Source organism: Suricata suricatta, chromosome 1 (assembly GCF_006229205.1).
Source record: "Suricata suricatta isolate VVHF042 chromosome 1, meerkat_22Aug2017_6uvM2_HiC, whole genome shotgun sequence".
In the NCBI taxonomy this organism is placed as follows: Eukaryota; Metazoa; Chordata; class Mammalia; order Carnivora; family Herpestidae; genus Suricata; species Suricata suricatta.
The window spans coordinates 14,200,941-14,216,999 of NC_043700.1; the positions used below are offsets into that span (position 1 = coordinate 14,200,941).

The 16,059-nt window shown below is 47.0% G+C and overlaps 1 protein-coding gene across 2 annotated transcripts in view; it reads right to left on the reverse strand.

The window, feature by feature from the left end:
* Positions 1-16,059, reverse strand: part of IRF2 (interferon regulatory factor 2) — an 84,282-nt gene that overhangs the window by 18,630 nt on the left and 49,593 nt on the right. For both annotated transcript variants that reach the window (XM_029934396.1, XM_029934403.1), the window contains exons 3-6: positions 13,723-13,822; positions 11,918-12,094; positions 11,543-11,589; positions 1,898-2,015 (exon numbers count right to left, since the gene is read on the reverse strand). In XM_029934396.1, the coding sequence (XP_029790256.1) occupies positions 1,898-2,015; positions 11,543-11,589; positions 11,918-12,094; positions 13,723-13,822 (442 nt within the window). The remainder of the gene's footprint in view (positions 1-1,897; positions 2,016-11,542; positions 11,590-11,917; positions 12,095-13,722; positions 13,823-16,059) is intronic.

Here is a 16,059-nt window from a genome sequence, read left to right on the forward strand (position 1 = left end):
AACAAGCTCCCTTGAAATAGCTGAATCTTAAAGTGCCTGGAGTCTTGGCAAATTATCTTGTTTTTTGGGTTTTGGTTTTGTTACAAAGGGCTCCCTGGGCAAGGCTTGCCAGAGACCTGGCGGACCAGACGAGGGGCAGGCCGGCCGTTACCTGCCCACACAGCGAGTGCTCAGCCTACGCTGCCTTCCTTCCTCCACCCTGCGCTCTGCCAAGGCCCGCAGTGTTCGGGGGAGTCCCCACGTCCATCATCCTGTCTCCCCGTCGTCAAAACCCACGGGGAAGGAGGGGTGAGTGACATTTGTAACACCCGCAGCCTCCCGTCCAACTCAGCTGAGTCTCCCGAAATGAAGGTACCTGGACAGGTTTGCTCCCTTAGTTCTGAATGATCTCGCTGGTTCTTAGGAGCATCAGAAGCCCTGACAGGCTACAGCGTGAACAAACTATGGACCCAAAGGTGTCTGAGGGCAAAGCCTCATGGATTTGGGGGCTGGAGCTGGAAGACAAGGTCATGGCCAGGCCTCCACTCTTGCACAGAGTCCCCACAGTCCACGCAGTGCGGTGACCCAGGGGGTCTGGGGTGAAATGAAATTCACACTGCTCACCCTCCTGCCTAAAACCCTCTGAGGGATGGTGTTTACATTGCGTGTGTGTGCAAATCAGTTTCGCACTTTACTGCCTGTTATTCTTTAATTTTAAAATATATATATTTGGGGCATCTGGGTGGCTCAGCCAGTTAGGTGTCCAGCTCTTGGTTTGGATTCGGGTCATGATCTCACCGTTTGTGAGTCTGAGCCTTGCATTGGGCTCCGCGCTGACAGCAGAAAGCCTGCTTGGGATTCTCTGTCTCTGTCTCTCTCTCTCTCCCTCTCTCTCTCTCTCTCTCTCTCTTTCTGCCCCTCCCTCACTTGCACATGCGCTCATGCTCTCTCTCTCAAAAATAAATTTAAGAAAACCATTTTAAAAATACTAAAAATAAAAAAATAATAATATTTTTTGAAACATACCCTCGTCAGTATGGGAATAAGACCACAATCCTTACCCCGGCCTGCACAGGCCCCCCTGAGCCCACCACCCGGCCCCCTGTGCTGGAATCTCACCCCGCCCGGCCCCTCTGGGTTTCCTCCTAGTCCCCCGAATGGGTTCCTACACTGGGTTCCGTGTCCCACAGCTCTGGGCCTGCCCCACGTGGCCTCTCCTCACCCACCCACCTCAGAGGACATGGTGCTCCTTCGAGAAGCCCCCAGTCTAAATCTGGCCCCAGATACTCTCTCTTGTTCTTCTCTTTGCAGCATTCTTCGCAAAAGCAAGCACTGTGGATTTCTGTGGCTTTATGTGGAGACCCTGTCTCCTTCCACAGAGACTAACTTGCTCCCCAACCTACTCCTAGCATGGAGTCTGGTATACAGAAGGCGCTCAAGACTTTTAGTGGACCGAAGTGTGCCCTCTGGCAACAGGGCTCTGCGCCTCAATCCTTCATTTGTAAGACCAAGGGCCCCTGGTGTGACAGGTATGCCAGGGAACAGGGCCGGAGAGGACCCATGAGGACAGTCTTCACTCTCCTTGGTCCCAAGTTAAATGAATAACACCTTTGTCCACGTGACCGCTTGCTGGAAGACGGACAACTGCTAATCATGAGCCATTGGGGGGAAAAGAACCATTTCACCTACAGGACTCTCCGGGAAAGTCACTCTTGAGGCTGACCCATCCCAAGCTCCTTTATCTGACCTCAAAGGTCTTTCTTTTTCAGCCCTCAAATCTGGGAGCTGAAGCTTTGTGTTCTGAGATGGTTCCAAGACCTCCTCCCACTGACTATGTTATTTCAAATCACGTTTTACAAACTTCAGACCCCAGGGGGCTGCTTGGGTATATGAAAAATGAGATGTCAAAACAGTTTACCTATGATGTTCACCGTACTATCCACTTCATTTTTTATAGCTGAAGTCAGGACGGCATACTCAGGAGAAAGATCACTTACTCCATTACTAAGCCCCAAAGATGACTCAACTGGTTCTTGCTAGGAAGAAGAAAAGAAAAAAGAATTGAGAACACTTCCTTTTCCCTCCTTTTCCTTAGCTTCAATTCTACCCTCTGTCTACTCTCTTTAACGCTAGAGTCATGTTCGTTTCCTGAGTGCGTTCCCTGCTAATCTGAACCAGCCTGAAGCGGAAGAAGCATGTTTCTGCATAGCATACAGCTGCTGTGTATCGCCTTTTTGTGTTTTCCTTCGAGGAAAGGGCCCCAGCACATCTGGTTTGCTTGTAGGAAATGCTCACACCTGTAGAGGGTGGTCTGGGGGGTCAAGCAGGGCTGCGTAACTGTCTGGGTACCACGTGCCTAGCTACCAACTCTTCCTGCTTTGAGAGACAGGGTGCTCAAGAGGTTCGACTCCTGGTGTTCTAATGGGAGGAATCAGGCCTCGTCTTTTACAATTATTTCTGAGGCAAAGGTCCGCCTCAACCATTGGGCCAAGACCAGGAATCCAGGGGACTTTGTGAATGACTTCTCCTCAGGTAAGGTTTGCCCTAGACCCTGGTCACTCAAGGACCCTGCTCTGGGCATGTGGCCGACGACACGGGTCAGCCTGTGTGGAAGGCTTCCTTCTGGTCACGGGAGTCCAGTTGGGCAACCCCACACCACGGCCATACACAAATGCCTTCCGAGTGCCTGAACGTCCCAGGCAGCCCGAGAGGCCACTCATTCATCCTGCTGGAACAATGCAACAACTTCCTTTTCCTTAGTGTAGCTCTCAATTCTGCTCTTTTCAAGTGCACCCGAGCCCTCCAACCTCTGAGAAAGCCAACCAACCTGGGAGAGCCTGTCCTGAGGTACGTATTGACTTGCAGCGTTCTGAGGAGACAGCTTTTCCTCAAGGTAAGATTGCATTTGCATCTATGATCGACTGAGTCAGACAAAAAAAGCCACACAGGACAACTCCTTCGGGAAACCAAAATGAAGAGTGGGGGCAGAAGGAGAACAGGACGGGAGCAGAAGATCACTGGAGGCAGCCATGCCTGGGCTTTGAAAAACCCAGAATGGTGGGCGCCTCTAAGGCACCCCGAGTAGTCTTATCAATGTATTTATATGCTACCTGGAGTCAGTGATGAACCCCCCCACCCCAAAAAGTCTTAGGGAAAGAGGAATTACCTCTTCCTTCATGATCCCACTTGGCCAACTCCCACCGTGGTAACTAGCTCTAACTTCGAAGACATCACTTGGCTACATAGCTTAGTCCTAATAAACCTCCACACGGCATGGCTGGTAAGAGGCACCAAAGGGCAAAGAGAAGAGAGACCCAGGGCAGTCCCCCTGGCACAGTCTTTACCCCTTCCTCCCTTCCTCCTGCAGAGCCTTGCATTTCCCTGTTTTTACAAGTCCAAATAGGAACTCTGCCCGTTCTGGGGAAAACTCACTTGCCTATAATGTTAGTCTCCATCTTTTCTCTTCCTTCATAGCCAAACTTCTGAACAGGTGGCTGCCTTTCCCACCTTCGCCTCCTCACCCGCACCCTTGTCAGAGCCTGGGGTCTGGCTGCCACCCCAGCCTCGGGCTCTAGCTCTCGGCTCCCGCGGGGCTGGGAAGACAAGCCTGCTGTCGGTCAGGCTTGGCGGTCACATGGACCTGGGCTCACAGCCTGGCTCGTCCACCTCGTACTGGATGCAGGACCTCATCTAACCCTCTTCAAGCCTCTTCTAGGGCACTAGAGACAGCAAGGCACCCACATCCCAGGGATGACGTGAAGATTAAATGAGATAAACATGCACCTGGCACTTAGCATCAAATAAATGCTATTCAAGATCAGAACTGCTTGCGAATACAGTGCCCTTACCTGAGTCCTGTCCCTCAGCCCCACACTCCGGCATGCAACACAGGGGACTGCACTACCCCTCCTGATGTGACTGATGTTCCTAGAACTCCCCACCTTCTGACACCTCTCCCGCTGCTCCCTGGGCGGCCCTTCTCCACGTCTCCCTCCCCGGCCACGCCCCTCAATTCATTCTTCCATGTTCCTTTTCCTCAACTGCCCCAAAGGAACTATATGGGGAGCATCTGAAGGAATTATGAAGAGAACTGCTAATCTTTATGGCTCTCTTAGGTTGTGAAGTTATTTTTTACTCACTCTGCTTCGAGGTTGCTCACAAAAGTAATGAGGCAGCCAGACGTGCACAGATTTAAAAACCTAAATTATTCTGATCTCAACTGACGGCCTCTCAAGTGCTTCGCATGATCTACAGTTTAATTAGCGGCAAGTGATACTTCTATCAGCTCTACACTTGAGAAAACTATGACTCAGAGACTAAATTAATTTTCCAAGATCACACTACTTTTAGCCTAAGGAGACACAAGAACTGAACTCCGTCTTTGGTCACACAACATGATCCTATTCCAGGAGCCTTCGGTCTTAATAAACCCTGCACTGATCCCCACAGAGAGCCAGAACCGTTTCCAACACTGTTTCACTGCCCACCGCATCCCTACCCTGTGTCCTACGCTATGTCTTTAATGGAACAGTACATTCTACCAGCGGAGAAAGGCCAGACTGTCTCAAACAAGGTTTTATTCCTCCCATCTTCCTTCACAAATGCCCTGTTGCTTTTGAAGTCTTCAGTGCAAACCATTTCGTTGGTATTATCACTCTAGAAGGACAGTATAGTAACCTGTAGAGTGACGTGTAGCCAGCACCTCTTTGGAAGGTCTCCATCCAGGGTACAAAACAAGGATCTTCACTACTCAGTCAGCCTAAACTATATACTACAGAAAAATAAAAAAAATTAAAAAATTAAAAAAGAGGGGCTCCTGGGTGGCTCAGTCAGTTAAGCCTCTGACTGACTCAGGTCATGATCTCGCAGTCCATGAGTTTGAGCCCTGCATCAGGCTCTGTGCTGATGGCTCAGAGCCTGGAGCCTGCTTCTGATTCTGTGGCCCCCTCTCTCTCTCTGCCCCTCCCCGGCTCGTTCTCTCTCTCAAAAATAAACAAACATTAACAAAATTTTTTTTAAAAGCGAAGAGGTCAAACTAAGAAAGAGGGCGCACAGGTCGCTATGGAACACAGAGGTCTCTGTCCAGCCTCTCCTGCTCCCTTACGGTGCCCATGCCTTCCCTGTCCCCTGCCCTGCTGTGCCACAGCCAGGCCTGATTAATCCTGAACCAGCCTCCTCTTTCAGTTCCCTTTCTTAGTTTAGACATAGGCTGTCCGTGAATCAACTAGTTTTGGTTTCTAACCTACCGCAAAGAAAACCAAAGATTGTGCTTAGGTTCAGACCTCTCCATGGTGCATTAACTCTGCCAAATATTTATGCCCAAGAATCTTTTTTCTCAGTATAAAATCTATAGTTTGGTCTGCAGTTGAAGGGATTTTAGGCAAAAGCAAATTGGCACAAGAGAGAGTTCAAGGGCAGGGCCCCCTCTTTAGACCTCTACACATCTTTGGTTGGTCTCAAAAGCTGCACTTGCTGGGGGAGGGGGTGGAATGGACCAAGTCAGAGGCCAGCAAGGGATGCTCAGCCGTCTCCTCGAAGCCCATTCCATCTCATCCCTTTGCCGCAGCCCCTTGTCCAGACATCCCTTTCCTTGAGGCCAAATACAATGGCCGTATGACCATTTCCATGGGCAACCCGGCTCCCTACTGCCAGAAATGCCCTAATTCATCTGTACAAAGCCTGTCTCCTTGAAGCCAAATTTAAGGACATTTCTGGATCTTTCTACTAACTAAAATTTCAGATTGCTGGCTGGGCTTCATAAAAGTCCAGGGGACTACACCCTCCACACCATGAAGCCGCTGAGAGCAGGAACTCTAATAAAACAGGTGGATGCCTCCTGCGCATCCTATGACACGCTCCTTCCTTCCCTAGAACCAGAACTTCCCCAGAATTTCATTCTCTTCCTAGTCTCATTACCACCTCCCTTTGTCTTCTCTCCTTGGCTCCCTCTCTCTTCATCTTATCCATGCGTCTCTGCTTTCATCTCATACAGCTTCTCCGGGAAGAAGGCATCTGTTGCCAAGGCCTCCGGTGTCATTCTTGAGTACACGATCACGCACCGGCGCTCCCACACTTACCTGAGCCTTGGGGACTGTTAGAGCTGACTCTTCCACCTGACATTGGCTAGGGGTCTCTGTCATCTCAAATTCAACACGTCCCAAGTTACACTCACCCTCTTCTCCACAGAACATGCTCCACTCCCAACATTCCCTTCTCTGAGGCTCAACTCACTCCTGTCTTCACCCTCTATATCCTGTCCACCATCTCCTCCTCTCCATTCCAACTGCCGCCATCTTCATCCACACTTTCCAGTGTAGTCTCCTCTCTTCCATTCCTTCCTACTCCCAACTATCAACTCCATCTTGCTATGATCTTACTCAAGGAGTTCAACCAGGCCTTACTTCACAACGCAATCCAGAGAGGTTATTCAACCACCCAGCCTCGGGACTGTGCTCTGGGGGGTACCCTCAAGAGCTGCCAAGAGTGGAAGGAGGCATCAGGGCCCAGCAGGCAGGGCAAACCCTCTCTCCTGCTCCATCTAGGGTAGCTCTGATTTTACTTGTTCTTCATGTGGGTTGCCAGCCTGTGTTTTCATCTGATTAAGGTATAAACACTGAAGACCTTTTCTGACCGATGAAGAGATTGCTCCAGTATCAGCAATGACACGTGGTCTTTGGACAGTAACAGGGAGTATGTTGTTTTAATCCAGCTCAAGTCACTGTTAGAGCCAACAGCTTGATTAGAAAGTTGCAGTAGGGGCGCCTGGTGGCTCAGTTGGTTAAGCATCCAACTCTTTGTTTTGGCTCAGGTCATGATCTCACAGTTTGTGAGTGTAAGCCCCACATCAGGCTCCATGCTATCAGGGCACAGCCTGCTTGGGGATTCTCCCTTGCCCTCTCTCTGCCCTCCCCCACTTGCTCTGTCTCTCTCAAAAATAAACAAAAAAACTTAAAAATAAAAAGTTGTGCTAAAAACAGGCGCACCTGGGTGGCTCAGTCAGTTGAAGCGTCTGACTTCGGCTCCGGTCACAATCTCATGATTTGTAGGTTCGAGCCCCGCGTCAAGCACTGTGCTGACAGCTCAGAGCCTGGAGCCTGCTTCAAATTCTGTGTCTCCTCTCTCTGCCCCTCCCTCATTCATGCTGTGTCTCTCAAAAATAAAAATGTTAAAAAAATTTTTTTAAACAAAGCCAAAAATACCTGCTTCTCTGTAACATCTACCCAGAGGTCTGCTGTCAGAACTATTACAGACCAGGCCTGCTCTCTACTGAGTGGCTTTAGAGGAACCTCCTCAAATACATTTCCCATCATAGCACCAATGCTTTGATCTGGGAGCACTTTATAGTTTCAAAGCATGCCTGATTCATCTGCAAACAACCCACTGAGGCGGGAAGTATTAATTTCTAATCCTCCTCACCCACAGTCTTTGTTTCCCACTGTTGCCTCATGCAGACTCCTGTTCTAATTAAGCCAGTTTCCTGACTCATCCAGGGAAGACCAAACAGCAACTCTAACTTCCTGGCCTTCATTTGATGCTCCCGGTACCGGGGGTTGATGACCATTTTATTTGATCCCTGCCCCAAAGCCTGGCTCAGGTCCCACAGCGTCTGAAAGGCCAAGAGGCACCAGGCGTGGTGAAAGAGTGTGGGTTCCAGAGCTAGACCAACCCGGATTCAAATCCCAGTTTCATGAAGCAGTGCTACCTTGGGGAAAATTACTCAACCCCCAGGATCCCCCTTCCCTCATAACCTGCCCATCACAGGGAGAGCTAAATGGCATAATAATTAGAGCTCAGAACTTGGTAGAACTTGGCTCTGAAATGTCAGCTATCATGTTCTGTTTATCCACTTCACTCCTTATTGATCTTGGCCTTGTGACATGTTTTGAAACACATGTACGCACTGATGATGCACAGTATAATACTGCTCACTATCGGGTGTCTTAGCCTTATTTCCTTAGATGGTTACCCCCACAGGCAAAGCCTGGCTCCAGTAAAATGTGGCTCACTGAGCTCACAGCATATATATTCACTGAGAGAACATCAAGGGATATTGAGGCAGAGTTTCTGCACCTCCTGCATGGCCGACGGGCCTCAGTTTCCCAGTCTCAGGGAAGCCATTGGCTGAGGGAACATAGAGCATGGGGAGAAACTGCCTGACATACCCAAGAAAAATGCTGACACTTAGCCCACCTGTTCGAAACATTATTTTCTAGTTAAAACTTCAACTTGAACTCAATGAAGACTGGGAGGCGCTGGTCTCAATAGCAATTTCTCCCACCTGGTTACCAGACGTCTGTAAGGCAAGTTTTCTCAGTGCAAGAAACCTATCTAGTCCACCCAGCTGCACGGTGGCACAGGACATATTAACACAGAGCGTAGGCACCGTGATGACAAAACGTAATGTGTTAATAGCTCAGTAAGGATCAAGCCCTTGAACTGTACGATTCCAGGCAACCTGGAGAGTTAACTTTGGAGGCTTTCTACACAACTGTCTTAGGAAACACACAGGCTTTCGCGGTGATGAACCACAGAACCTGGAAGGCTGCTGGCCTTATCTATATACTCTGCTGCTACCCTGTGGGACAGGCACCAGCAGATTTAAATTCCAAAGGTGGGCTGTGCTTATTTCTGATGAATCGCCTGCCTTCTGCTGGAGGAACAATGTCCATCTGAGGGATGAGTCTCAGGTACTGACCGAATGGTCGTCGCTGGTGGATTTCACTATATACACGTGGCTAGCATGGACCTGACCTACACAGTTGCACGTCAGAGGAAAGCCTGCTCCCCTGGACCAATATGCCCAGACCTCATTCGGGGCCGCCCCTTCCACAACTTGCTCAGCTGAGCGGCCATATGGAAGATAATGCCACTGCTGATGTGACTGAAGAGGTCTTCTGCTTATGAGAACACCGCGTGTCATCTGTTAAGATGCGCATGTCCACAGCCCTAAAACAGGACTGCCTTGTAGTCAGTCATGGGCCGTGTTTCACCGCAGTTTTTCTTGCTTGGACATACCTAAAATAATGGCATACTTTACAGTCGCTAGCATCTGTTTTTCGAAGGACTACAGTAGACATGTTTGAGCAAGGTTTGTTCAAAGTGAGTATCTGTTACTTCATTCTTATTGTCTATTAACGGAGATTATGAAATTAAATCCGCATTGCAATGTAAACCCCCCACCCCCACCTCACACGTTAGATTTCTTTGTGCATCTATTTAGGGATCAAATATGTATTAAGTATCTGTTCCGTACCAAGCACTGAGCTAGAGGCTACGAAAACAGTGTAAATATGACACAGTCATACCTAAGATTGTACAAATTCTTCAAACTCACATATTTGTGGGGAAGTTAAACTCTTCTGACTAAACAACGCTAATTAAAATGTAGGTTCCCCCCAAAAATCTAAAACTTCAGGAAACTCAAAACTAATAACTAGGTTTTTTTCAACTGCAAGGAAAAATAAGTTTTTTTAAAAATGATGTTATTAAGGAAGACCTACAGGTTATAAAACTTGAGAGACATACCCCCCCCAGTCACAATGGGGGAACTTTATATGACTCTTAATTCAAGTAAACAAACTGTATAAAAATTACATCATTTACGAGATGACTGGGAATCTGAACACTCACTAGATATTTGATGCTACTGAGGAATTACTGTTAATTTTTCAGATGCAATAATGATACTATGTTGATAGCGATTTTTAAAGAGTGCCAATATTTTGAAGGTATATACTGAAATAGTTATGAGGGAAAAACAATACGATGCAGATTTTGGTTCAGAATAGTGAGCTGAACCATATGAAATGGCTTTTAGGAGTCAAAAATGACTATCTGCGGGGCACCTGGGTGGCTCAGTCGGTTGGGCATCAGACTTCAGCTCAGGTCATGATCTCACTGTTTGTGAGTTCAAGCCCTGTATCAGGTGCACTGTTGTCAGCACGGAGTCCGCTTTGGTATCCCTGTCCCCCTTTCTCTCTGTCCCTCCCCCACTCACACTCTCTCTTTCAAAAATAAACCTTTAAAAAATGTCTGCCTGCAATTTGCAACTTCACATGGGAATGGGGGGAAGCGATGGAGGCAAGACTGAAATTAAATGGCCATGAGCTGGTTAATGTGGAAATTAGGGTGATGGTTGCAGAGTACATTTTACTCCGTTGTCTCCTTCCTGTGTGCACAAAATTTTTCTACAATAAAAAGTTAAAAATCGGGGCACCTGGGTAACTCAGTCAGCTAAACTTCCAACTTCAGCTCAGGTCTCACCTTGCGGTTTGTGAGTTCAAGACCTGTGTCAGGCTCTGTGCTGACAGCTCAGAGCCTGGAGCCTGCTTCACATTCTGTGTCTCCCTCTCTCTACCCCTCCCCTGCTCACCCTCTGTCTCTCTATCTCTCAAAAAAATAAACATTAAAAAAATTTTTTTTCAGTTAAAATTAGGCCATAGTCCCACTCTGTATGCAAAATAAGTCACAAAGTAAAAATACTTAGAATGAAACTGGAGGTATCACTAGTGCTCTGCCTAAAGTGTTTCCCACAGTTTATACCTCAGCTTCCCTCAAACTCCGTCTACCTTCACAAGATTAACTTTATAGCAGACGTAAACAGTCTTGTATTTTTTTCTGACTACTTTACTAACTGGCTTGCTTTTAAATATTGTGCTGTCTGGACATTTCGGTTTTTTTCCTCAACAGTGATGATGGATTAGGGATCAGAATACGTGGTTATCGTTTTTAAGGTCAGTTCTAAAGGCCCACGTGACCTTGGCCACATGACTCACAGCCTTTGGGCCCACATCACTCAACTCCCTAGAGCCTCAGCTTCTCCACCTGCAAATGGAGTGCAGTGAACCCTGAGACAGTCTTCTCTTCGATGGTCTGCAGGCCTGGGGGACGTAACGTCTGCTCTTTGCTTGGCAACGGGAGCGCATCCTCCGTTTGGGGGGGGGGGGGGGGGGGGGGTTGGCGCTTCTCTGGCTATTTAACAGGGCTATGCAATCCAGACACAGAGAGCCTCAGACCGCACAGCCTCCTGAAAAGCTCACACACACAAACACACCTTTGGGAGTCCTGAGAGAGAATTCTGGGGCGGGGGGGAGGGCAGAAAGAAACTCCTGAGACACCCAACCTAACGGCCTGTCATTAACATAAAAGTGCTACAATTTAGTATCAGTATATACTACTTAATAGACATTAAATATATTTAATAACCTAAAAATATAGTTCATATGATCGGATAGTAGCTAGTTGCCGGAGCTCTGCTGAAACTAAGTGACCAGCTGGCAACAGTCTTGGGGACCAGATGGAGGCCGGGGTCCAGCTCAGTGTGAATGTGTGACTTCATTCATAAACTGCTCAGCGCAATCGGATTAAGCAGGGGACATGCGTGCTGGAGTCTATAAGAGGGAACTTGCCAGAAAGGAGACATGAAAAGCACGTAAAACGTGACAGCCAAAGAAGAAACGATTAAATACTTCACAGAGATCCCGTTACTTGCTTTCACGAGACAAAACATGAATCATTAATATGGTCACAACTTTGGCTTTCTCTCCGGACAACCAGACATTACCTTGATGTGCCTAACTCTGTCTTCTTTTTCTGTCTTTGGTTTCTTTCCTGTGGCGACAAAAAAAAAAAAAACAAAAGAGTTTTGGATTAACTCATGAAGAGCGTACAGAGGACCATGTCCCCTCCATTCTTTCTGAAACTCTCACTGAAGCTGTACATGCTTTAATGTATACTTGGTCAAAATTCCAAATGCTTCTTTGACTGCCTTTGGCGACGGGACCATCACCTCGTCCAGCGAGGTGAGGGCAGCACCGTCATCCAGTGTGGACCAGGGCTCCTTCCCCGGAGTGACTACAGTTGGAAATACAGAAATCACAAAGGTACTGCACTATAGATTCAGGGAGCGTGGTTTTCGTCAGCAAATTCCTTTATCTACCTTTCTTGGAAGGTCGTTCAGATAACGGCAACATCCGGTATACCCTGAAGGCATTGTTTCCTTTTTTTATACTTTTATCCTTGACTTCTTCAATGTCAGGCAAGGAGTTCATGGCACATCGGAAATTCGCCTTCCATGTTTTTGGATCAGGTTTATCTACTCCGGGTTGATGCTTTCCTAACAAAAGAGCCAAAAGAATGAAGGTTAAGAAAAAGAGGGGAAGGGGGACCTGGATGGCTCAGCTGGTTGAGCGTCCAACTTCAGCTCAGCTCATGATATCATGGTTCGTGAGTTTGAGCCCCACATCGGGTTCTGTGCTGATGGCTCAGAGCCTGGAGCCTGCCTCAGATTCTGTGTGTCTCTCTCTCTGCCCCTCCCCTGCTTGCACTCTCTCTCAAAAATAAATATTTAAAAAATTATTTTAAAAAAGAGGGGGCCACCTGGGTGGCTCAGTCAGTTGAGCGTCTGGCTTTGGCTCAGGTCATGATCTCACGGTTTGTGGGTTCGAGCCCCACGTCAGGCTCTGTGCTGACAGCTAGCTCAGAGCCTGGAGCCTGCTTCAGATTCTGTGTCTCCCTCTCTCTCTGATCCTCCCCTGATCACACTGTCTCTCTCTGTCTCTCAAAAATAAATAAATGTTAAAAAGATTTTTAAAAAAAGAGGGAAAATATAGAGTAAAACTGGAAACATAGGAAGGCTGGCTAGGTAGTGGAGTGGAATCCTTTCAATTCCAGGCTATACTTAAGTGGCCAAACATCCTACTTTGCCTGGGGCTGAAACTAAATTCCTGGGATGTGAGAATTTTTGTTTAAAAATCTGGACAGTTCTGGGCAAACGGGACAAACTGGTCACCCTGGCTCCACCAAACAGCTTGAGAAAACCTTCATAATGGTAGAGGAAAGGAGAACCCAGGCAAGTACCAGAAGGCTGGAAGGCCAGGAGGCCAACAAACCCAGATAACTGCAGGGTCTCTTTTCCATCTGACTCCAATATTAATCAGAAGGCCTATTCCCGTAAATGGCTCCCTAGTTCAGTTTTGTTATAAAGTGTCCAACTCTTGATTTCGGCTCAGGTCATGATCTCGCAGTTCATGCGACTGAGCCCCGGGTCGGGCTCTGTGCTGACAGCGTGGAGTCTGCTTGGGATTCTCTCTCTCTCCCTCTCTCTCTCTCTCTGCCCTTCCCTCGATCTCTCTTTCTCTTCCAAAATAAACAAATGAACTTTAATAAATAAATATATTCTTGACTACTGTTTGGAGAGATAAATCCAACCCAACCTTACCACTCCAGAACAAGTAAGTTCTACATTCCCCGGCACACAGCTGGGGAACATAATCAGAATCCTACATTTACAGGAAACCTCAGAACCAAGTTTCTCTAGCATGGGCGCAGCGTCACTTGTGAATGATGAAGCGTGTACCCCACGTGTCCTGGATGTCACCTGGGGACATGTCACCAGTTTTCCAGAGCTATCCTCACGAGGCTATAAGCCATATATGTATAGTGAGAAAAAAAAACACAAAACAATGGTCAACGCTGTATTAACTGTATAATCGAAATTTGCTTAGAGAGTAGAATGTCAATGTTCTCACCAAAACCAAAAACAATAAAAGGTAAATATGAGAGGAGATGGATGTGCTCATTAATTTGAGGGGTGGGTGTCCTTTCACAGTGCCTACATCAGATCATCACATTGTATGCTTTAAATATCTTGCAATTTTATTTGTCAATTAATACCTGAGTTTAAGAAACAGGAGACATGTTAGCAAACCAACAACAGCGTTTGCCTCTAGAGAGGTCTGGTACCTGTATGGATGGCCCAGTTTCTAAAGAGTGGTGCATCTTTTTCCACATCCCACCCATGTCTAGCCGCATGCATCCACGGGATCTGGAAAATCTTCTTTTCCTGGAAAACAAAAGCAAAAAAATTACTGCAGCCACGGGGTTCAGGCCACTTTTGGGGGGCGTTCGTAAGTCCCAGCCAGTAAGATTCTCTACAAAGTGTCACTGGGTTTGCTGATACGGTGAAATCCACCACAAACCAAACCCACTTCCCCGATGCCCCAAATCTTGACAGCCTGCTCGGGAAAGACGCAGAGTTGCGCGGAGTCTGGCAGCATATGAATGTATTCCAAAGTCAAGGTGATGATGTGGGCACATGGCAATGCATTCTGTTACCTGCGTCATGTTTCCTGAAAGGACCACAGATAACCGGCCACTGACCATAACTTCTAATGCTTATTATTACCACTGATTTCCATCATTTGCTAAAGAGGAAGAAGTCCAGTTGCCTTAGGTAAATTAAAAATTAGGCAACTCTCCAAAATGACACCCATTTGGGCTGCTGAAAGGGAAATCAGGGTTATCTGAGGTCAGTGGCCCAGAGACCAAATACCTCAATCTACTTGTGTAGCCAACAGAAATTGAAGATGTGGTCTAATGTCCTAACCCCTAAGTGTCTACTGCCCCCCGTGGAAGAGCAAGACGTGCAAACAAAGATGTATTGAGTGTGCAGAGATGATACTATTTTTCTGGAGAAGTCCCTTGGTGCGCCCGACAAACGCAGGATTAGAAACCAGCACTTTGGAAACAAAGTCATGCTCATGTTCAACGTGTTCAACCAACTCTCCAGACAGGACCAGCAATTGTTGAGTTCCCGTGGTGCTGTCCATCTGTCTGTCTGCTTGTTCACAGAGTCTCAGTTTTGTTCTCTGCAAGAACCAACGGAGCTCCACATATTTTATTATTTGTTTCACAGCTGAGAAAACCAAGGAGCTGAATTAAATTCTATAGCCAAGGAAATTCTCGTAGAGTCTGAATTCAAAACCATGTCAGGTGACCCCACATTCAATCACTTAATCAACCACACACTGCCTCCCAGACAATCCTATGACACATCTGTTGTCTGGGATTCTGTGGAAACTAAGCCCGGGAAAAACTGTATTTTTTGAAGCCCTCAAGGTAGTTCTGGTAGTTTCTAGGAATGGGGACCCCTGCACAATACACTGGGCAGGGGAAGAAGATGTCAGTAGGGATTTTCCACCACCTTGGTTTCACACAATGAAAGACAGAAAGGGTCCCAACTGACCCGAAAGGGACTCGGTGCCTCTCTATAGAGCTGATCACAAAGCCTGAACTAAAAATATTTCAGAACATTTGAGAGTTCCCCAAAAACTGTTAAAATTTAAAAGAACTGAAAGCCAGAGGCTTTTCACAAGCCCCTCCTTGCTCATTCTGTATCACCAACCGAGACTGCATGGTGTCAGGTTAGCTGTCTCCAAAGGGCAGGGATGAGCAAAGAAAGGGCTGGGTGAAATTTTACTTTTTAATGTAGATGAAAATCAGAGGGCAAAATCATTGTAATGGCATTTTTGATGTTCACATGAAAATGTAAAAAAAAAAAAAAGAAAGAAATTTATTTCCGTGAAAAAGCTTCTCCTCAAGACAACAACCAGAATCCAAAGGCTTGTGCTTCAAGACTTAGACCCCTCATACGAATTAGCTGTTGCGCCTTCTGTAGGTCCAAGGACTTCTGGAGGTTAGTCACCCAAGCTGAAATCTATCTCATTAAACACAAAGGACTCTGGTATACCGATCTTCTCAAGTATGTGTGTGTGGGGGCATGTGCATGCATGCGCACGCACACGCACGCACACACACACACACACACACACACACACACACACACACCCTACCAAACCTGGTCCCACAGAAATTAAGTCCAAATCACAAAACCACAAACATAATGACTACACCTAGCAACTATCTATCACAGATCCTTGGATCCTCTTTAATAGACAAAGAGTCTGAGTGGACCTTCGTTGAAAGCAGATAAATAACATGGCCAGTAAGTACATGAGGACACCCCGCATCACCAATCATTAGACCAATGCAAATCAAAACAACAGTGAGATACCATCTCCTACCCCAAGATGGCTAGATAAAAAAATAAGTAATAAGTTATTGGTGAGGATATAGAGAAACGAACCCTCACACACAGCTGGTGGGAATGTCAAATAGTGTAGACACAGTGGAAATCAGTTTGGCTAGTCCTCAAAAGGAGTTAAACACAGAGTGCCCACCTGACCCAGGTATTTCACTCAAAGAATCACAAACACGTGTTCAAACAAATATTTACACGTG